General features: G+C 43.8%; 1 protein-coding gene across 4 annotated transcripts in view; it reads right to left on the bottom strand.

Moving 5' to 3' along the window:
* Positions 1–18,030, bottom strand: part of LOC140633522 (protocadherin alpha-C2) — a 187,882-nt gene extending 169,852 nt beyond the window's left edge. The window contains exon 1 of one of the 4 annotated variants that reach the window (XM_072826184.1): positions 15,451–18,030. In XM_072826184.1, the coding sequence (XP_072682285.1) occupies positions 15,451–17,880 (2,430 nt within the window). In that variant the 5' untranslated portion in view covers positions 17,881–18,030. Of the gene's footprint in view, positions 1–750; positions 3,311–8,023; positions 10,588–15,450 lie in introns of those variants that run through there. The other 3 variants (XM_072826190.1, XM_072826178.1, XM_072826183.1) reach the window with 3 other exon arrangements.
* Positions 18,031–23,721: the final 5,691 nt, after the last annotated feature.

Genomic DNA, 23,721 nt, shown 5'->3' with positions numbered 1-23,721 from the left:
ATTTTAAAAATATATTTATGGCACATTATTTGGAAAAGATGTAAGGACAAACAATGCAAAATCCTCAACAGTGAGATAATGAACTCATACTATGGTCATAAAATAAACTACTGGGGAGAAAACAAATTAAATGAACTCCAACTACACAAGGCGATATGGATGATTCCATAGAATGATGGACGATAAATATAAAGAACACATAAACACTGTCACACACTAACACATGTAGTGCACTTCCATTTAGATAGTTTAGAAAACAAGTAAAAATTAATAACAGCTATAAAATTAAGACTGGGTACGTTTAAGAACAAAAAAGGGAGAGTGATTTGGAGGTGCATTTAAGTACCTTCTTAAAGAAATCGAAGTAACATAAGCTTTCACTTTCAAATAATTGACTGAGTTATATTACATTTGAGCAATTTTCGATGTATATAGGCAATAAGACGAAAATGTTCTCTTAAAAGTTGATTACAACTGAAAATAAATAAATAAAGATGATATGCACATAATTTATAATACTAGTTAAATAAATATGCAATGAATAATGAAGATTTTTAAAACAACATATATTGCCTTGGGGCCCTATAATACTAAAAGATATTAGCTAAAATGAATATATAAGACGTAAAGAAACACATCAGAAATTTCATTCTGAACTTTCTTTTAATTAGGAAGAAACTGATAGAAAAAATGGAAAATAAAATTTTAGATTAAATAATTCAGATTAAATAAAAGATATTTAAAACTAACCTTTGAAAGGGAATCTCCTGTTGCTGACTGCAGATCCTCTATGTCTCTAGAGTCAGGAACACTGGGGCTGAAGGCCATGAGGTCGGCCTTGGGCGGGCCCTCCCCAGAGCACACCCTCTGCCGCCTCTGCTGCGAGTACGACCAGCTCCCCACCGCGCTGGAGCACACCAGCGTGGGCTTCCCCGGCCCGCACGCGCCCTCGCTGGGCGGCGCCGAGCACCGCAGCGCCGTGGACAGCAGCAGCGTGAGCACCAACAGGCTGGACACCGCGCAGATGGCGACGATCAGGTACACGTTGACGTCCACCAGCGCCGCGCCCGCGCCCGCGCCCGCGCCCGCGCCGCCCGCCAACACCCGCGACGACGGCCTGGGCGCCTGGCCGCTCTCCACCAGCGACAGCAGCACAGTGGCCGTGGCCGTCAGCGCCGGCTCGCCGTGGTCCTTCACCAGCACCAGCAGGCGCTGGCGCGGCGCGTCCGCCTCGTCCAGGGCGCGCGTCGTGCTGATCTCGCCCGTGTACAGCGCCACGCGGAACGGGCTGCGCGCGCCCCCCGCCGCCGGCTGCAGCTCGTACGACAGCCACGCGTTGTAGCCCGAGTCCGCGTCCACCGCGCGCACCTTGGCCACCACGTGGCCCGCGCCCACCGCCCGCGACACCGGCTCGCTCAGCGCGCCGCCCCCGCCGCGCGCCCCGGGCAGGGGCAGGGGCAGGGGCAGCGGCAGCAGCGCGGGCGCGTTGTCGTTCTCGTCCAGCACGAACACCTGCAGCGTCACGTTGCTGCCCAGGGGAGGCACGCCCGCGTCGCGCGCGCTCACTTGGAACTGCAGCAGCTCCAGCTCCTCGTGGTCCAGCGGCTGCAGCGCGTACACCTTGCCGCTCTCCGCGTGCACCGACACGTAGCTCGACAGCGCGCGCTCGCCCACGCGCCGCTCCACCAGCGAGTAGGACACCAGCGCGTTCTCCTGCGCGTCCGCGTCCCGCGCCGACACCGTGAAGATGTGGCAGCCGGGCGGGTTGTTCTCCTTCACGAACACCGTGTACTCGGGCTGCGCGAATGCCGGCGCGTTGTCGTTCACGTCGGCCACCTCCACGGACACGCTGGCCGTGGCCGACAGCGAAGGCGAGCCTCCGTCGCGTGCGGTCACTACCAGAGCGTAGTTCGCCACGCTCTCTCTGTCCAGGGCGCTGTCCAGCACCAGCGAATAGTAATTCTTGAAGGTGGACACCAGCTTGAAGGGGACTTGGGGTGTGAGCGAGCAGGTCACCTGCCCGTTGGCGCCAGAGTCACGGTCGGATACGCTGATTAGCGCGATTACTGTGCCTAATGGAGCGTCTTCTCTGACTGGAAGCGACAGAGACTTGAATTCCATTACTGGGACATTATCGTTGGTGTCCTCAACTTCCACCATAACTGTACAATGGCCAGAGAGTGGGGGTTGTCCTTTATCAATACCCTCTACAAGAATTTCATAGGATTTGCTTTCTTCAAAATCGATATATCCCTTTACCATAATTTCTCCGGTTATTGGATCTAGGTAAAACTTGGATTCCACATTTGGTAAAATATCAGTTGAGAATGAATAAATAATGTCCGCATTCGAGCCTTCATCTAAATCTGAGGCGTTAAGTTTCATTACCAGCGTTCCATGAGGAACATTTTCTGGTAATTTCACGGCATAGAGTGTTTTGTCGAAAGCTGGGGCGTTGTCATTGGCGTCCAGCACTTTGATGAGTAACTGAACGGTGCCAGTCAGCTCAGGTTTGCCTCGATCAGTGGCCGTGAGCAATAAATGAAGTTCCGGAGATTGCTCCCTGTCTAAAGGCTTCCTTAACATTAGCCCAAGATGTTTCACCCGCTCGTCTTCGGACGGTTTATCAAGCGAGAAATACTCATTGGGGCTCAACGTGTAGGTCAGCATAGCGTTGGCCCGGATATCTGCATCAGATGCGCCCTCTAGTGGAATCCGGGAGTTAATAGGCCTGGATTCCGCCATAAATAGATTCTTTTGTGTTCCAGGGAACAGAGGCGGGTTGTCATTAATGTCCTTCACCTCCACCTCCACATGGAAAACCTGCAGCGGCCTGTCCACGATCACCTCCAGGTGGATGCTGCACTCCGCGCTCCGCCCGCACAGCTCCTCCCGGTCGATCCGAGAATTCACAAACAAAATGCCATCCTGCAGATTTACCTCCAGAAGGTCCCCGTGGCCTTTGGATGCCAGTCGGAACAAGCGCGGCACCAGCTCCGCCAGCTCCAGCCCCAGGTCCTGGGCGATGCGACCCACGAAGGTGCCGCGCTTGGCCTCCTCCGGGACCGAGTAGTGGACCTGGCCGCTCCCTGCTTTCCAGGCTGCGAGGAACAGAAGAGAGAGCAACAGACGCCGGGATTCCTGGCCGCTTCCCCAGGAAAACTCCATCTCCAGCCCGCAGTGGTTTGTTTTCATCAAAGGATCTTGTTTCAAAATCAAGAAAAATCTAACTGTTCAGTCCAGTGCCACTGTATCCTCCATTTCTCAGTGTCTGGATGCTGGATGCAGCTTCTTTATCAGAACCGAAGAGATTTTTTCTTTCTCTGTAAGATCAATTTTATGGTACAGAGCGACATCATGTGGCTCCAAACCTTAAGTAATGGATTCTGCTACCGGTAAGTCTTATTCTCTCAGCCATTCCGCATACTTTAACGCCATTAGAAAAAAGAAACCCATTTTATACTTCTAAGTATAAAACACATTTTATACTGCTAAGGTCCTTGTTTTGTACCGTTGATTGAGTGTGATCCTTAGTTTTACACAGGTGCAGCTTTTAGTTCAGTGGAAATCCTTTTTTCATACAGATTTTAAGTATTTATAGAGACCCAGCTGTAGTTAACATAAACTTTGTAAACATAGAATTGTTAAGTGTTGATTAGGAAAATTCATTACAGATTTTATGTGTTCTTGAGAATCAAGGAAAGTAGTTATTAATGGTCATACAGTCTTCATCTTTGGATTTCATACTCCTGGTGTGGAAGACTTGAGAGAAGTCTCCCATCTAGGAAACCTCCAATACCAAGAATAAGTCATTGAAAGGGAATTTTTAAAAGTGTTCGAAAGGGACACCGGGGTGGCTCAGCGGTTGAGCGTTTGATTTTGGCTTAGGGCATGATCCAGGAGTCCCAGGATCTAGTCCCACATTGGGCTCCCTGCAGGGAGCCTGCTTCTCCCTCTGCCTGTGTCTCTGCCTCTGTCTCTCTCATGAATAAATTTTTTAAATCTTTAAAACAATGTTCGAGAAAGGAAGCAAAAATCACCAGCATTTAACTGAAAGTCTTCTTTAATTCATCTAAGGGCTGAAGGTTCAAGGAGTTTTATCAAGGAAGTAGCATGTTGTGGTATATAACTGGTGTGGGAAAGTATTGCACATAATTTTATTAACAAATACACTCACATCCCACAAGCAAGATTGGTATTCTTAATTTGTCTCTTAAATTTATAAATACTTGCCTGTTCTCCAATGTCTAACATGTATAAACTTCTATTTTATTCTACAGTGCTCATGTATTTTAGTGAAAGTGGACAATTTCCTGCTTTCAATAATATTTTCACTCAGCAAGACATACTCATTTCATCCCCTAAGTACTGTTCACCATTTCCAAATACTTCATAAAGCAATTTCCCCCATTTTATACCTATTTAAAAATTTCTTGACCTTTTCATAAAATGAAGACTTTCATGGTTAAACCAATTGAGCAGGTACCTTTATCTTCCTTTATATACTATAGCATACAGATGGAATCACTTGGGTCATTTTTACATTAATTATCTCTGTTGTAGTCATTTGGGCATGTGTCTAATGACATAGGTGTCATGTAATAAGCACAAATATCCAAATAATTGGAACCTTCTTTTATGAAATATAAACTTTTAAAGAGAATAGTTGTGTCTTATATTTTTTTTAATTTTTAAAAGATTTTATTTATTTATTCATGAGAGACAGAGACAGAGAGAGAGGCAGAGACACGGGCAGAAGGAGAAGCAGGCTCCATGCAGGGAGCCCGATGTGCGACTCAATCCCGGGTCTCCAGGATCACACCCTGGGCTGAAGGCGGCACTAAATCACTGAGCCACCAGGACTTCCCTGTGTCTTATAAGTTTAAGAGCTCAGAATACATACCTAGTATTTCCTGAATATTTACATATTAGAATGGTTTGGTTCTCTTCAATTGCCTAATAAAATGTATTCAATTAAGGTGGTCACAAATCTAATTAGGAAAATAATTATGTCTCAGCAGTAGCCTCTATAATTTTCCAGAGATGCAAAAATATTTTACTTGGACATTACCCTAATTAAGATATATTTCAATTTCCATATTGAAAACCTAGACTTGAGCTTAGTTTTCCTTCTAGTTCTTGGTATTCATGACCTTAGAGACATCCTGAGTTTTAAAAGTCAATGAAGAGGGCAACCCTGGTGGCTCAGAGGTTTAGCGCCACCTTCAGCCTAGGGCCTGATCCTGGAGACCTGGGATCGAGTCCCACTTCAGGCTCCTTGCATGGAGCCTGCTTCTGTCTCTCCTCTCTGTGTATTCTCGTGAATAAGTAAATAAAATGTTTATATATAAAAAAATCAATGAAAAATTCTCGATAAATATAGCACAATATATTTTCCTGACATAAGGAGACTTAACATAAAAGGACACGATGGTAATTATTTTCAAACTTTCTTTGCCTCTTATATTCATAAACCTCTTTCCCCCATGCTTGTTTAGAACAAAAAAGATCAAGCTACTGAAAATAGCTTTAGGCTTCCATTCTATGAAGACCCACATTCACATACACACAAATATATTTTCTGAATTAAAACATCAATCAGAGGAGATTCTCTGATTGAGGACCCAAACTGTAGATTTGCACAAAATGATTATACATGTCAAACATGCTGGAAGAAACTGAAAAAAGAGTCCCTTTCCATTTACTTTACTTTGAAAATAACTAAATGTATAGATGAGGAATGCAGTAGAATATAAAGGATATTTATGTGAGAACTATTAGTATTCATCTAGTATGGTAGCAATATGTCTCTAAGGAGAAAACTCAAAAGTCTTTAAAATGTCTTATTAGCGTGAGATCTTATTAGTCAAGAATTTGAGGGATCCCTGGGTGGCGCAGCAGTTTGGCGCCTGCCTTTGGCCCAGGGCCTGATCCTGGAGACCCAGGATCGAATCCCACATCGGGCTCCCGGTGCATGGAGCCTGCTTCTCCCTCTGCCTGTGTCTCTGCGCCTCTCTCTCTGTGTGTGACTATCATAAATAAATAAAAATAAAAAAAAAGAATTTGAAAAAGAGCTCAATTTAAAGACTGAAGTCCCACATCCTGAGAAACAAGAACTTTGGATGACCCTATCAATTACAACACGATGAAAATGAGGCCTAATGAAATAACGTGTGAACTCAGGTTGGACATTCTGTGGCTAACACTTGATGGGCAGGGGCCAAAAAAGGATAGTGAGAGAGAAGGAAATGAAAATGGGAAAAAAGAGGATGATTTCTCTATTGTATATGTTAGCCTCAACCACAATATTACTGAGCATTAACCAGGTTTCAGAAAGTAAGCCTGTACAGGAAGTAGGAAGTCCTAGTTATAATCTGTGTAGAGGGATCCCTGGGTGGCGCAGCGGTTTGGCGCCTGCCTTTGGCCCAGGCGCGATCCTGGAGACCTGGGATCGAATCCCACGTCGGGCTCCCGGTGCATGGAGCCTGCTTCTCCCTCTGCCTGTGTCTCTGCGCCTCTCTCTCTCTCTCTCTCTCTCTCTCTGTGACTATCATAAATAAATAAAAATTTAAAAAAATCTGTGTAGAAAAATATTCCATATAATTATATACACTGGAACCCAATGACCTCCCACAAGGTTAGTATTCTCTTTTTGTCTTTCGTGGTTTAGAAATAATCGCTTGTTTTCTAGTCTCTAATATGGCTAAGTTTCAGTTTCTAGTGGCAAGGAAACTTGAATGGAAGTACATCTATTTGGAGTAATTATCAAATGCCAAATACAGAAATGACTACAAAATAATCTCATTTTGTTTTATTTGGTTCCAGTTATTTGGAGCTTTTATGTACTATATAACATTAATGGACAGATTGGCATTTAGAGGAAAGTTGCAAATAATACTAACTTATTGGAGTTTGGGGACATTAGCATCCTTAATACTGTTTGTGAAATAGGTTGATTAATAAGTTTGCTTGTAGAACTGTTTTTAAAATATTTATTTATTTATTTTTGAGAGCAAGCATGGGATAGGGGTAGGGGCAGAGGGAGAGAGAATCTTAAGTAGACTCCTGGCAGAGGACCAAGCCCCACTCAGGGCTGGATCTCACCATTCTGAGATCATGGACTAAGTGGAAACCAAGTGTCAGATAGATGCTTAACCAACTGCAATACCCAAAGCCCCTAACAGTGTTTAAATTAGATATAGAGTAATATTCTCAACAAACTGTCCTGATGGAAAATAATCATAATAAAATTAATAACATACTTTCAAAAAGAATATTTTCTAAATGATGATATGCTGAAGGGAATATAAAATTTCAGTTCCTATTGATTTTTTCAATGCTTACTAATAAAAGTAATGAGCAACTTGAGACAAAGATATGATTCTAAAGCAAAAAATTATTATTATGGTGTGTGTGGTTTTCTTTACCCAACTAGAAAACTAGCAACAATACAATGAATTACCAAATGTGAACACAAAGACTAAAATAAATTATACTCAAGTAGAAAGAAAGAGCTTAGACTTCAGATAAATGAGTGAGTAAAAGAGGCTTCATAGAGACAACAGGCTTAATAAACTAATATTTGAAACTGAGGTTATAAAGTGGTGAGACTTATGGTGAACTCATAAATTGGGCCAGTAACATCTAGACCAACGTCTAATAAGAATCCCAAATGAGAAGTGGCAAAAGGTATTGAAGCCTTGCACAAAGATTAGTACACCACAGTTGGAATCAAATATTCTAAACAGTACAGTTGATCAAGGAAAATATATTTAGTTTCTATCCATACATTAGCAATAAAATAATCCTACTATTGCACCTACTAACAACAAAAAACTACAAGTATGCTTCTTATTACTTATTGCTGATTCAATTAAAAAACGTTAGTCACAAGAAATTCAAACATTCTAACCACAAAAACCTGGAAAACTAATTACCAAAAACCACATGTCTCAAAAGAATAGAAACATTGAAGAATAAAAAAACAAGGACATTTTGAAAGGATTTTTTAAAAAGTACTTACTTTAGGAGAAAGATCAACCTCCACATTCAGCTGTTCTCTGTCTCCGCCAATGGGACCGGGTGGAAGGCTGGGGCTGAAGGCCATGAGGTCGGCCTTGGGCGGGCCCTCCCCAGAGCACACCCTCTGCCGCCTCTGCTGCGAGTACGACCAGCTCCCCACCGCGCTGGAGCACACCAGCGTGGGCTTCCCCGGCCCGCACGCGCCCTCGCTGGGCGGCGCCGAGCACCGCAGCGCCGTGGACAGCAGCAGCGTGAGCACCAACAGGCTGGACACCGCGCAGATGGCGACGATCAGGTACACGTTGACGTCCACCAGCGCCGCGCCCGCGCCCGCGCCCGCGCCCGCGCCCGCGCCGCCCGCCAACACCCGCGACGACGGCCTGGGCGCCTGGCCGCTCTCCACCAGCGACAGCAGCACAGTGGCCGTGGCCGTCAGCGCCGGCTCGCCGTGGTCCTTCACCAGCACCAGCAGGCGCTGGCGCGGCGCGTCCGCCTCGTCCAGGGCGCGCGTCGTGCTGATCTCGCCCGTGTACAGCGCCACGCGGAACGGGCTGCGCGCGCCCCCCGCCGCCGGCTGCAGCTCGTACGACAGCCACGCGTTGTAGCCCGAGTCCGCGTCCACCGCGCGCACCTTGGCCACCACGTGGCCCGCGCCCACCGCCCGCGACACCGGCTCGCTCAGCGCGCCGCCCCCGCCGCGCGCCCCGGGCAGGGGCAGGGGCAGGGGCAGCGGCAGCAGCGCGGGCGCGTTGTCGTTCTCGTCCAGCACGAACACCTGCAGCGTCACGTTGCTGCCCAGGGGAGGCACGCCCGCGTCGCGCGCGCTCACTTGGAACTGCAGCAGCTCCAGCTCCTCGTGGTCCAGCGGCTGCAGCGCGTACACCTTGCCGCTCTCCGCGTGCACCGACACGTAGCTCGACAGCGCGCGCTCGCCCACGCGCCGCTCCACCAGCGAGTAGGACACCAGCGCGTTCTCCTGCGCGTCCGCGTCCCGCGCCGACACCGTGAAGATGTGGCAGCCGGGCGGGTTGTTCTCCTTCACGAACACCGTGTACTCGGGCTGCGCGAATGCCGGCGCGTTGTCGTTCACGTCGGCCACCTCCACGGACACGCTGGCCGTGGCCGACAGCGAAGGCGAGCCTCCGTCGCGTGCGGTCACTACCAGAGCGTAGTTCGCCACGCTCTCTCTGTCCAGGGCGCTGTCCAGCACCAGCGAATAGTAATTCTTGAAGGTGGACACCAGCTTGAAGGGGACTTGGGGTGTGAGTGAGCAGGTCACCTGCCCGTTGGCGCCAGAGTCACGGTCGGACACGCTGATTAGGGCGACGACCGTGCCGAGGGGAGCATCTTCTAATACAGGTAATGATAGTGATTTGATAACCAACTCAGGTACATTATCATTGGTGTCCACAATTTCCACCAGAACCGTGCAGTGACCTGACATTGGGGGGGTTCCTTTATCTGTCGCTTCTACCTGGATTTCATATAACTTAGTTTCCTCAAAATCTATATTACCCTTTACATTGATGTATCCATTCACTGGGTCTAAGTAGAATTTCGAAAGAGTATCTGCTGACGTGTCTGTATTGAAAGAATATACGACGTCCTTATTTACTCCTTCATCCAAATCAGAGGCATTAACAATCACTGCTAAGGTACCGTTTGGTGCATTTTCGAATAAACTGACTTTGTAGACAGTCCTCTCGAATTCTGGGGCGTTGTCGTTAACATCTAGAATGGTGATCTTCACTTGAGTAGTGCCAGTGAGCTCTGGTTTCCCACCGTCAACTGCCGTTATTAGTAAGTGATGTTCAGGAGTGTCCTCACGATTTAAAACTTTTTTCAACACGAGTCCAAGGGATTTAATATTCTCATCATTTCTTTTAATATCCAAGGTAAAATAATCGTTAGAGTTAAGACTGTAGGTCAACAGAGAATTCGCTCCAATATCTGCATCTGATGCGCCCTCTAGTGGAATCCGGGAACCAGGCGGCCGGGATTCAAAAAGAAATAATTTTTTTACTGCCATTGGAAAAACCGGCTGGTTGTCGTTAATGTCCTTCACCTCCACCTCCACATGGAAAACCTGCAGCGGCCTGTCCACGATCACCTCCAGGTGGATGCTGCACTCCAGAGTCCTCCCACACAGCTCCTCGCGGTCGATCCGAGAATTCACAAACAAAATGCCATTCTGCAGATTTACCTCCAGAAGGTCCCCGTGGCCTTTGGACTCCAGTCGGAAAAGGCGAGGCACCAGCTCCGCCAGCTCCAGCCCCAGGTCCTGGGCGATGCGGCCCACGAAGGTGCCGTGTTTGGCCTCCTCCAGCACTGAGTAGTGAACGTGGCCGCTCCCAGTCTTCCAGACTGTGAGGAAAAGAAGTGAAAGCAGTAGTCGCCGGGCGCCTGAACCTTCTTCTCTCCATGAAAATACTATTGCAAGCCTTTTCCAAATATTGTGTCGTTCTTGCCTCCGTCCAAACTTCAAAAAATAATTTGAGTTCCTCATTTTTTTCTTAAATAACCTTACCATGCCCGTATTTCAGAAATGGTAAGGAAAAGCAGCATCTGAGCGCAAAAGGCATCCCGCATTTCTTTTGTGGTGAAACAGCCTGTAGTGGACAGCGACATCATGTGGCTAAAAGTGTAAGTATTAAATAAATGTACTTACCTTCTTAAACAATTAGGTCTCCTCTTTCCTAAAATTTCTATTTTCGTTGTAATTTCCTTCGAGCACTTTTCAAATTCTTTATATTTTATAAAAATCTATCCTTATACCTTTTGTGCTAATTCATCACTTCCAAATATTCCAATCCATACACAGTAAAATATAGTTAATAGTGATTAACGTTATAACAGTAGTGGACATCTACTGGAAATATTCTCCATGTAACAAGCATGGGGTTTTAATGGGGTTATCCCGTTAAGTTCTTTTTTTCCATTAAATGCTCACAACAACTCTCCAAAGTGGGAAATAAAGATTCACTATTTACAAACAAGGAAGTGAAAACATATACTGGTTAAGTAACATAATGATATTAACTGGTGGTATTTGGGTGGGATGTCAATCTAATTCAAGACCCAAAACTTTTATGATTTGGCCTGAAAGTCTTCATTTTATAGAAAAATCAAGCCTTTGATATTCGTGACCACCAAAACATCAAGACATTGAAAGTAGGGGTATATAAAGGTACCTGTTTGGCTCAGTTGGTAGAGCATGTGACTCTTAATCTCAGGGTCTGAGTTCAAGCCCCATGTTGCATGTGGCTCCTACTTAACAAAAACAAAATGTATCTATACGTATATATACATATCCGTATATACATACATATTTACTTCTATATTATAATGGCAAGTGTTAATTTATAAATTTAATTAATTAATTAATTGATGGACTGTCTATGACCCATTCTTGTGTCCTTTATCCAATAATTATACCCTTGTTGTCTATCTTAAACGTTATTTATATAAGGATTCCAGAAGTCAGTTTTTTTACAGTGCAGTTCTTTCGTAAATTTGTTTTTTACTGTATGACAATAATGTGTGATTTAGATATTTGTTACATTCATATGACACCAAGTCAGAGTTTGTTTCTCAAATTTCCACACCATTTCTACATTTCCACTTACCTGCATATCCTAATATGTTCACAATATGAAATAATTATGTTTTTATTGCTCTCCACTCTAGATGAATTTCTGGATTCTAGTTCCCTAAAAAGTTGTTGCTTGAAAGTATTGGTGACTTAACCAATCAATTAAAAGAAAAGTAACTTTGGTTTGCAATTCATTATTCAATATCTGAAAGATGAGGCAATGTAATATTCTAAAGGTCTCTGAATTCAGTGAGAATACAATGAGTTCTCTGCATATTTGAAAGTTGATCAGAGAAAATTCATAGTCAGAGGTTGAATGTAGAGAGGTAAAAGAATGTCCAAAGTTTTGCTTAGTGTTAGAGCCTCTTGATATAAAATCAAATACATGACCTAAGCATTAGGAGAAAAGTTTTCATATCATCTTTTTCTCCCATGTACTCACAGAATGCATGCTAGGATTGCCACTTACTCATATTTTATCATTCACATTTAAAATAGAATAAATTATCAATTAATGTTTTAATGGATAAATGAATATTTTAAACTTTCTCATGCAACATAAGAGGTAAGTTATATTAATATTTGTTAATAGCCAACTTACAATAATTTCTAATTGATTCTATTATACTAGTTCATGAACAAGTAAGTAAACATTTAAGAATTATTTTGGAAAAACATGGATCAAGGAAATAATTATAGATATCGTATGTCAGTTAGTGCTTTGAAGAATCATGAAAGTAGTGGCTAGTTTTAAAATGAGATACACAGGGTCCCTGGGTGGCGCAGCGGTTTGGCGCCTGCCTTTGGCCCAGGGCATGATCCTGGAGGCCTGGGATTGAATCCCACATCGGGCTCCCGGTGCATGGAGCCTGCTTCTCCCTCTGCCTGTGTCTCTGCCTCTCTCTCTCTGTGTGTGACTATCATAAATAAGTTTAAAAAAATAAAATGAGATACACAATTGAAATTTTTAAACACCAAGGACACCATATTAATGGAATACCTCTGACAAGTTATAATACTATACATTTCATGACATTTAAGAGTATGCTAATTGCAAAGTAGAATGCCACAGGCAATTTATGACAGAGTAGACTCCAAAATTTTTATTAGGCAATAAAGGTAATACCAAAAGAACAACCAATTTAGATGATTGAGCCATTGTGTGGATAAAGTATCAGTGAATAATATCTATTCTCAATTAGACATCTCCTTAGGTAACTTAATTTTAAAATCTAAATAATGAATAAGAAATCAATAAGAATTTAAGTGATAGATTGTGAATCCTGGAGGCCTGGGTATATCTGGATATAGTTTTAAAAGCTAACCATTTACCTATAGTACAAATGTAGTGGCCAGACTTCTAGTAGGACAGAGTCTACCCAACCATGCGTACTCTCTGCATACTCAGGTAATGAGTAGCTATGACACTCTAGGTAGGATGACTCCTCCCAAGAAAGAGCTTCTTCCTTATTTGCCCAAGTCACTTCTTTTTCTCTGTAAAACCTCAGATAAACTTTTCTGATTCCCAGACAATATATATGTTCTGTACTTTGAGACTTATTAACTGTTAGGAGCTAAGAAGTTTACCATAGAAACATATTATCCTTAGAAGATTTCCCCATCTAACTTCTCAATTCCTTTAAAAGCAGATCTGGGTGTTATTCTGTATGTTGGCAAATTGAACACCAATAAAAAATAAATTTATTATTTATTTTTTTTAATATTTTTAAATTTTTATTTATTTATGATAGTCACAGAGAGAGAAAGAGAGGCAGAGACACAGGCAGAGAGAGAAGCAGGCTCCATGCACCGGGAGCCCGATGTGGGAATCGATCCCGGGTCTCCAGGATCGCGCCCTGGGCCAAAGGCAGGCGCCAAACCGCTGCGCCACCCAGGGATCCCTAAATTTATTATTTAAAAAAAAAAAGCAGATCTCAGATCAAAATGAATGGCTTAGGTCAGATCTCTTAGTGGAAGTTATTTCTACAATTCAATATCCACATATATATACATGCATATGGGGGAAAAAACAGCAAAAAACTAAGAACCAAATAGAAGACAGTTTTAGACAGTTTTTCACACCAAGACATCTTCTTTTGAAGTTTAAAATTATTTTCCAAGTGCAACATTTATTTGCCAAGTTTATGTTTTACTTACCCAATACAGGAGTTCCCAATAAAATGCAGTCATTCAATATCAGTCTTCACCTTTTAGGAAAACTCCAGCTTCATTAGTTATATGGATGCTTCCAGGAGGAAGCAAGTGGGCTCACAATTGTGGAAAATGTTATCCCAGGCATAGAGTGTGGTGCCAGAGGCAGGTCATCCATTTCTGCACAGTGGGAGGCCTGCGCACATTAGTCTGGTGATACAGATACTGGGAAGGATGACTAAGCAACTCACTAACATAGTATGTGTCACTTACATAAGAACTAGGTTAGAGTACTCAGGACTTTTACAGGAAAAAGTTCCACCAACTGGTCACCCCACAATGTATTTTTTTTATTTTAAGACATTTTTAAATGTTTTTCCACTTCCTTTTTAAAAAAGATTATTTATTTATTTGTTTGTTCATTTATTTATTTATTTGAGAGACAGAGTGAGCAGAAGCTGGGAGGAGGAGCAGAGGCAGAGGGAGAAGCAGACTCCCTGCTGAGCAGGGAGCCAGATATGGGTCATGATTCCAGGACCTGGGCTGAAGTCAGACGCTTACTCAGGTGCCCCTATCTTTTTAAATGTTAAGATATTTTAGGGTGCCTGGGTGGCTCCATCTGCTGGATGTCCCACTCTTGATTTCAGCTCAGATCATGATCTCAGGGTTGTGAGATCCAGCCCACATTGGGGTCTGCAATAGGTGTGGAGCCCGCTTAAAGATTCTCTTTCTCCCTCTGCTCTTCCCCACTCCCCTACTCTCTCTCTCTCTCTCTCTCTCTCTCTCTTAAAAAAATAGATATTTTAAATTGGGGCACCCAGGTGGCTCAGCGGTCGAGCTTCTGTCTTCCGCTCACGGCGTGATCCCAGGGTCCCGGGATCAAGTCCCACATCCAGCTCTTAGCCGGGGAGCCGGCTTCTCCCTCTGTCTCTGCCTTTCTTTCTGCATCTCTCATGAGTAAATAAATTAAATCTTTTTTTAAAAGATATTTTAACAAAATTGAAAGAGGATTCTAATCTTTTCTCCTAAAGATTTTATTTATTTATTTATTTATTTATTTATTTATTTATTTATTATTTTGAGGGAGTGCCTATAGGGAAGAAGGGCCTGGGAAGAGGGGAGGAGCAGAGGGAGAGGGACAAACAGACTCCACTGAGTGGAGCCCCATGCAGGGCTGAATCCCACTACTCTGAGATCATGACCTGAGCTGAAATTAAGAATCCCAAGCTTATGCCAGGCGCTGCAGAGAAGGGATTCTTTTATCAATGAACTCTCTATTGTGCCTTAAAATCTACAGATTTTCCAAGTGTGAGATCTTAATCCCAAACAACAGATTATTTGACTACTGAAAGGTATAGTTAATATTAGAAATTATTCCTGAGTGATGTCATGTATTGTAATGACCTAAGACTTTTGGAGGTCCTGGCATTAAAAGATCCATTCAGGCTGCTTTCAAATACAAGGAAAAGAAAACCTAACTTAATTATGAAAAAAAACAAAGTGTGATAATAAGAAAACCATTGAGAACCAATTGTTCTCAATGCAAGAAATTCACCTCTATTTCATACCATATGTTGCACAATAGAATAATGATTTTAAAAAATAAGGGCAAAGCTCTGATTCAAAATAATAGAATCATAAATAAAGGATATAGAAAAATTCTAGAATTGACAGGAAAGACTCACCTTTCCTAAGTGTTCTGATTCTGAGGGTTGTTGTCTTTCTTCTGTGGAGCCTGGAACTTGAGGCAGGCTGGGGCTGAAGGCCATGAGGTCGGCCTTGGGCGGGCCCTCCCCAGAGCACACCCTCTGCCGCCTCTGCTGCGAGTACGACCAGCTCCCCACCGCGCTGGAGCACACCAGCGTGGGCTTCCCCGGCCCGCACGCGCCCTCGCTGGGCGGCGCCGAGCACCGCAGCGCCGTGGACAGCAGCAGCGTGAGCACCAACAGGCTGGACACCGCGCAGATGGCGACGATCAGGTACACGTTGACGTCCACCAGCGCCGCGCCCGCGCCCGCGCCCGCGCCCGCGCCCGCGCCGCCCGCCAACACCCGCGACGACGGCCTGGGCGCCTGGCCGCTCTCCACCAGCGACAGCAGCACAGTGGCCGTGGCCGTCAGCGCCGGCTCGCCGTGGTCCTTCACCAGCACCAGCAGGCGCTGGCGCGGCGCGTCCGCCTCGTCCAGGGCGCGCGTCGTGCTGATCTCGCCCGTGTACAGCGCCACGCGGAACGGGCTGCGCGCGCCCCCCGCCGCCGGCTGCAGCTCGTACGACAGCCACGCGTTGTAGCCCGAGTCCGCGTCCACCGCGCGCACCTTGGCCACCACGTGGCCCGCGCCCACCGCCCGCGACACCGGCTCGCTCAGCGCGCCGCCCCCGCCGCGCGCCCCGGGCAGGGGCAGGGGCAGGGGCAGCGGCAGCAGCGCGGGCGCGTTGTCGTTCTCGTCCAGCACGAACACCTGCAGCGTCACGTTGCTGCCCAGGGGAGGCACGCCCGCGTCGCGCGCGCTCACTTGGAACTGCAGCAGCTCCAGCTCCTCGTGGTCCAGCGGCTGCAGCGCGTACACCTTGCCGCTCTCCGCGTGCACCGACACGTAGCTCGACAGCGCGCGCTCGCCCACGCGCCGCTCCACCAGCGAGTAGGACACCAGCGCGTTCTCCTGCGCGTCCGCGTCCCGCGCCGACACCGTGAAGATGTGGCAGCCGGGCGGGTTGTTCTCCTTCACGAACACCGTGTACTCGGGCTGCGCGAATGCCGGCGCGTTGTCGTTCACGTCGGCCACCTCCACGGACACGCTGGCCGTGGCCGACAGCGAAGGCGAGCCTCCGTCGCGTGCGGTCACTACCAGAGCGTAGTTCGCCACGCTCTCTCTGTCCAGGGCGCTGTCCAGCACCAGCGAATAGTAATTCTTGAAGGTGGACACCAGCTTGAAGGGGACTTGGGGTGTGAGTGAGCAGGTCACCTGCCCGTTGGCGCCAGAGTCACGGTCGGATACAGAGACGAAGGCGATGACGGTTCCCAGTGGAGTGTCCTCTCTCACTGGCAAAGACAGAGGTGTGATTGCCAATTGTGGAGCATTATCATTTACATCCAGCACTTTTACTAAAACTTTGCAGTGATTCGACATTGGAGGATTTCCTTTATCAACTGCTTTTACCTGAATTTCATAGGATTTTGTATCTTCATAATCCAATTTACCAATTAGCCTAATTTCTCCTGAGCTGGAATCAATTTTGAAGTTTTTTTGAAAGTTTATTGTAACATGACTGCCAAAGGAGAAGACAATTTCGCTATTTACACCTTCGTCGGCATCAGAGGCATTTAGTGTAGTCACTAACGTTCCATTTGCTGTACCCTCTAATAAATGGACTCTGTACACAGCCTGGGCGAACAATGGGGCATTATCATTAACGTCCAGCACTGTGATCAGCAGTTGAACTCTACCTTCTAGCTCTGGTTTGCCCCCATCAGTGGCTGTCAATAATAAATGAAGTTCTGGTGTTTCTTCTCTGTCCAAAGGTTTCCTCAATTCAAGTGAAAGTGACTTACTGAGTTCATCACTTGCTTGTACGTCCAAAGAGAAATAATCACTGGGGCTGAGGGTGTAAGTTAGAAGAGCGTTGATACCAATGTCCTCATCAGCAGCGCCCTCTATCGGGAAACGTGAATCCACCAGTCTAGACTCAGGAATAAATAACCTTTGTTCTCTCGCTCTGAAAACTGGTGGGTTGTCGTTAATGTCCTTCACCTCCACCTCCACATGGAAAACCTGCAGCGGCCTGTCTACGATCACCTCCAGGTGGATGCTGCACTCCAGAGTCCTCCCACACAGCTCCTCCCGGTCGATCCGAGAATTCACAAACAAAATGCCATTCTGCAGATTTACCTCCAGAAGGTCCCCGTGGCCTTTGGACGCCAGTCGGAAAAGGCGCGGCACCAGCTCCGCCAGCTCCAGCCCCAGGTCCTGGGCGATGCGGCCCACGAAGGTGCCGTGTTTGGCCTCCTCCGGGACCGAGTAGCGGACCTGGCCGCTCCCCGCCTTCCAGGCTTCGAGGAACAGAACTGAGAGCAGCAGACGCAGGCATCCCTTGCCTCCTTGCCTAGGAAACAGCATCGCAAAACCACTACACCTTTGGTACCGCTCTCTCACATCAAAATCATACTTTCTTTACTTTATATCTTGAATAATGTATCTCCCAGCCGGTTTTGTCGTCTCTCAGGCTGTGACAAAATGGAGCTTCCTCCTTTAGTTTTTGGTGAGCTGTACATTAACGCCGACAATACTTTGTGGTATACAGCGACATCATGTGGCTAATGGTGTAGATTTTAGATTCATGCTTTGATTTCCAAAATCTATATATTTGCAATTTACTCAATGCAATAATTTTCAGTTAATGTTTTTTTGAAGACCGGTACACTTCAAATCTCACTTGAGAATATGTAATTCAGTACTGTCCTTTAGCTGTTATAACAAAGATACTACAATTCGATTTTGGGAAAATCAAGATATGCACAAAGAACCTTACACATCTTTTTATTTAAAACAATTTATCAGCTCATATAAATATTTGTAACTGAATACTGGAGCTTTAAAATAAGTCACTTTGACCACTAAAGTTCAACTTATTCTAGGATATCTGGGTGTTAATTTTTTTAATGATATCACTACCAGGAACTTATAGATAAAATTTTTAGAATTTTTTCAAATTTCAAATAAATACATTTAAAATTCTCTCAGCGTTAATGAACAACGATATTACTTTTTGATACTTGAAATCCTAGAATGATGATATTTGGGATATTTCCCTTTGTTGCTTCTTATATAACATCTAAGTGCTGAATAATAACTTTGACCTCCAAAAGTCACTTTTCCAAATTCAGTTAGTGTCCATTGGATCCTTATTCGTACATTAAATTTTCAGAAAAAAAAATACTTTTTTTCTTATTAAGACGTCATATTTCAGTAAGTATAATATGAATACTCAATATCAAGTACACGTCTGAGAATTTTATAATAATCTGTAGTCACAATTTTAAACATAAATTTAATGTGAGGATTAGGTTTCCAGAAAAAAATATTTGAGAATAGCCTATTAGTAAACTTCTCTTTCAACTTCAGTCCAATTTATAATACCCCATATTTAGGGGCAGCCCGGGTGGCTCAGCGGTTTAGCGCCGCCTTTGGCCCAGGGCCTGATCCTGGAGACGAAGATCAAGTCCCATGTCGGGCACCCTGCATGGAGCCTGCTTTTCCCTCTGCTTATGTCTCTGCCTCTGTGTGTGTGTGTGTGTGTGTGTGTGTGTGTGTGTGTGTCTCATGAATAAATAACATCTTTAAAAAAAGAACCCCACAGTTACATCAAAATTTGACTAAGAAATGTGATCTGAATAAACCATCACTAGTTAATTTTTAAAGAATGGCCTTAACATTTATGCTTTAAGTACCATGGATATTTAAGGATATTAATATTAATAAAGATTAATATATTTTCATAATCATAAAGCCCAAGTCATTGTTAACTTGATAATTAAAATGTAGATGAAACATGACAGTATTTTTTTTAAAAAAACAGCTTAGAATTTTAATAGTAGTTCCAATGTAGTAATTACTTCACTACAAAGGTAGAGCAATATAAGATACACCAATATCTTCTTATTCTTAAAATGAAGTAAATTCAGAATTTGGAACTTTTAAAGACACCAGTAGATTTAGACAATACTGTCAATATTTTTTTTTAAATTTTTATTTATTCATGATAGTCACAGAGAGAGAGAGAGAGAGAGAGGCAGAGACACAGGCAGAGGGAGAAGCAGGCTCCATGCACCGGGAGCCCGATGTGGGATTCGATCCCGGGTCTCCAGGATCGCGCCCTGGGCCAAAGGCAGGCGCCAAACCGCTGCGCCACCCAGGGATCCCAATACTGTCAATATTTTAATGTGCAAGTTACTTCAATGGGGTACAAATTTCCTTTTATGCATTTTATTACTATGAAGAATTCATAGAATAAATGCTAACCACAATTTACTAGCATTCAAATATTTCAAACATAAAACTTTTTAATTAAATATACTTTGTTTTCTACAGTTTAAAGCTTATTTTACCTTTTATTTTTTTAAGATTTTATTTATTTATTAGAGAGAGAGAGAGAGAAAAGTGATGGGAAGAATGAATGAAAGAGAGAAATAGGTTCCTTGCTGATCAGGGAGCCTGATACAGAGCTCAATCCCAGGACCCTGGGAGCCAAAGGCAGACACTTAACTGACTGTGCTACCCAGGCTCCCCTTGTTTTACCTTTCATAACATATCCATATTTAACTGAAAACTTCACAATTATCAAGCTCTAATGTTGAAAACTACAATGATCTTTATGATTTCAGTCATGTTTTAATGTTTCATCCTCTTTATTTTTATGAAAATTGTTCAATTTGAAGATATTCCTAACATTAGAAAAATGTCATTCACAATAATCAGATGACACTTAATTGAATCTTAAAACAATACTTAATCATGGACTACATTATCATGGTTGTGATTATGAAAATAAATACTATCCTCAAGGGAAAAATAAACAGTATAATGTCTGGAAAATTTGTTATCAGAGCTGTTAAAATAGCAGAGTATTTGTATATTATTGAAGTTAAGCTGTTACAAGCTCAAATTAGAGTGTGATAACTTTAAGATATTAAATGCAATGCCCATGGTAACCACAGGGCAGATAACTATAAAATCTGAATAGACCCGGGGTACCTAGGTAGCTCAGTCAGTTAAGCCCAGACCATGATTTCATGGGTGGTGGGATGGAGCCTGCATCAGGCATGGCGCTCAGCAAGGAGTCAGCTTGAAGGTTTTCTCCCTTTGCCCCTCCCCTCACTCATGTACACACTCTTTCTCTCTCTCTAAAATAAATCAGTCTTTTAAAAAAAAAATCTGAATAGGGGCACCTGGGTGGCTCAGTGATTGAGCATCTGCCTTTGGCTCAGGCCATGATCCCAGGGTCCTGGGATCTAGTCCTGAATCAGGCTCCCTCTGCTTCTCCCTCTGCCTGTGTCTCTGCCTCTCTCTCTCTCTCTCTCTCTCTCTCACTGTGTGCCTATCAGGGAATATAAATAATAGTGAAAGGGGATATAAGGGAAGGGAGAAGAAATGTGTGGGAAATATCAGAAAGGGAGACAGAACATAAAGACTCCTAACTCTGGGAAACGAACTAGGGGTGGTGGAAGGGGAGGAGGGCGGGGGGGGGGGGGGGGGGGTGAATGGGTGACGGGCACCGAGGGGGGCACTTGACGGGATGAGCACTGGGTGTTATTCTGTATGTTGGTAAATTGAACACCAATAAAAAATAAATTATTATTAAAAATAAAAATAAAAACAAAAATAAAAAATAAGCTCAGGACGCCTGGGTGGCTCAGTGGTTGTGTCTGCCTTTGGCTTAGGGCGTGATCCTGGAGTCCCGGGATCAAGTCCCACATTGAGCCCCCTTTGAGGAGCCTGCTTCTCCCTCTGCATATGCCTCTGCCTCTCATGAATAAATAAATGAAATCTTTTTTAAAAATAAATAATAAAATAAAAATAAGCTCCATTAAAAAATATATTCTTTTTCTCCCTCTCCCACTGTCTCTCCCCCTCCCATCTTACTCTCTGTAAAAGAGAGAGAGAGAGAGAGAGAATGAAACAAAGAAACAAACAAAGAATGGCATTATTGTTAAGATGTCAGTACAACACACACACACAAACAAAAGATGTCAGTACAACACAAAGTGATCTACAGGTTTAAGGTAATCCCTACCAAAATCCTAATGATACTTTCTGCTGAAATAGAAAAATCTCATTCTAAAATTCATATGGACTCTCAAGGGACTTCAAACAGACAAAACAGGGGCACCTGGGTGGTCTGCCTTAGGCTCAGGTAATGATCTCCAGGTCCTGGGATGGAGCACCACATTGGGCTTCCTGCTCAGCAGGGAGTCTGCTTCTCTCTCTCTCTTTCTCTCTGCCCTGCCCCACTGCTTGTTCTCTCTCTCTCAAATAGATAAATAAAATATTTTTTGAAAGAAAGAGACAAACCAATCTTGAACAAGAACAAAGTTGGAGGATTCACACGTGCTAATTTCAAAACTTATTACAAAGCTGCAGTAATTGAAATAGTGTGGTATTGCCATAAAGACAAACATATAGACCAATGGAATAGAATAGAGATTCTGAAATAAGTCTTCATATATAAGGTCAAATGGTTTTCAACAAGGGTGTCAAGACTATTTGGTGGCAGAAAAGAGTCTTTCAACAAATGGTGCTAGGAAAACAGGATGCAAAAGAATGAAGTTATATCCTTACCTAACATTACATACATAAATGAACTCAAAATGGATCTATAGTGGGCACCCTGGTGGCTCAGCCAAACACCTGCCTTTGGCTCGGGTCGTGATCCCAGGGTCCTGGAATTGAGTCCTGCATTGGACTGCCTGCTCAGCAGGGAATCTTCTTCTCCCTCTGTCCTTCCCCTCTGCTCATGATCTCTCTCTCTCTCACTCTCTCTCTCTCTCTTTCTCTTTCAAATAAATAAATAAAATCTTTTAAAAAATGGATCCATGATGTAAATATAAGACCTAAAATTATAAAATTTTTAGAATAAAACATAAGGGAAAAACTGCATAACACTGGGTTTGGCAGTGATTTCTTGGATATATTAAAGGCATAAACAATAAAAGAGGGCACCTGGGCAGCTCAGTCATTTAGGCAACTGCCTTTGGCTCAGGTTATGATTCCAGTGTCTTGGGATTGAGACTGCATTGGGCTCCCTACTCAGTGGAGGGGTCTGCTTCTCCCTCTCCTTCTGCCCCTCCCCCACTCATGCTCTTTTTTGCTTACGCTTTCTCTTAGATAAATAATCTTAAAAAATTAAATAACCAAATAAAAGACAAATTAGACTTCATTAAAATTGAAAATATTTTCTATTAAAAGATACTGCAAGGACTTCCAGTTTTTAGTTGTGAATGTAAGGAGCTTGGAAATCACTGCTCCATCTTAAATAAAAAGATGAATACACTGGAAAGTCAATTCTTTGGGATGTGTAAAAGATGGGAAGATGGGAGGATACAGAGCAAATCAGTGACCTCAAGATTAGAGAATTACGGAGGGATACAGAGAGTATAGCTTACTGGTACAGAGACTCAAGAGCAAAAACCACTGTGGTAATCAGTGCTGGAATAGGAAAATCTGAAGTGTAATTGATTAGCCACTGGAAGCTCAGTGTGGAGAAGTCTGACAGTTGCAAACTCCAGGGAAAAGCAGTCATGGAGGACTCCAACAAAATTATGAGATTTATCTCCCGGAACATGACCAGATTCCCACAGTAATTAACAGAGAAAAATCCCCTTATGCTTCTGGCAGTGGGAGGGCAAAAGGAACCATTTTGAAGTATCCAGAGCATTCTGTTCTTTAAAAAACCTTCAGTCAGGGAAAACTTTAGTGAGATGCTAACCTGTTGGGTTATTATCAGAGCTTATCTGTCCTACAGGAAGAAAAATACCCAACTCCAGCAGGCTCTAGTTTTCCATGAGGAGAAAGGAAAATATCCAACCCCAGTGCATTGTAGCTATTCCGTTTTACCTAAAGGTTGGAGATGGTGAGAAAAGTTACATAGTTCACAACCCAGAAGCATATGCTCACTAAAATATTGAAACCTGATCATAGAAATATAGAATGTTTTCCCTCTCTGAATACCTCACCACCATATTATTGCAAGCCCATTTAGATCAGTTCCTTGCACCAGATACATCTGTTCAGCTATCAAAAAAAAGTACACGTGATACCAAAAGCCAAAAACAAAAACACAACTCCACATTTTGAAGAGACAGAGTGAACATCAGAACTCAACATGACAAGGATATTGTAATTTTCAGACCAAGAATTTACAACTATGAATAATATGGTAAGGGCTCAAATGAATAGACAGAC

The sequence above is a fragment of the Canis lupus genome, chromosome 5 (assembly GCF_048164855.1).
Source record: "Canis lupus baileyi chromosome 5, mCanLup2.hap1, whole genome shotgun sequence".
Taxonomy (NCBI): domain Eukaryota; kingdom Metazoa; phylum Chordata; class Mammalia; order Carnivora; family Canidae; genus Canis; species Canis lupus.
The sequence above is the reverse complement of the archived record's forward strand: the minus strand, read 5'-3'. Positions and strand labels throughout refer to the sequence as shown.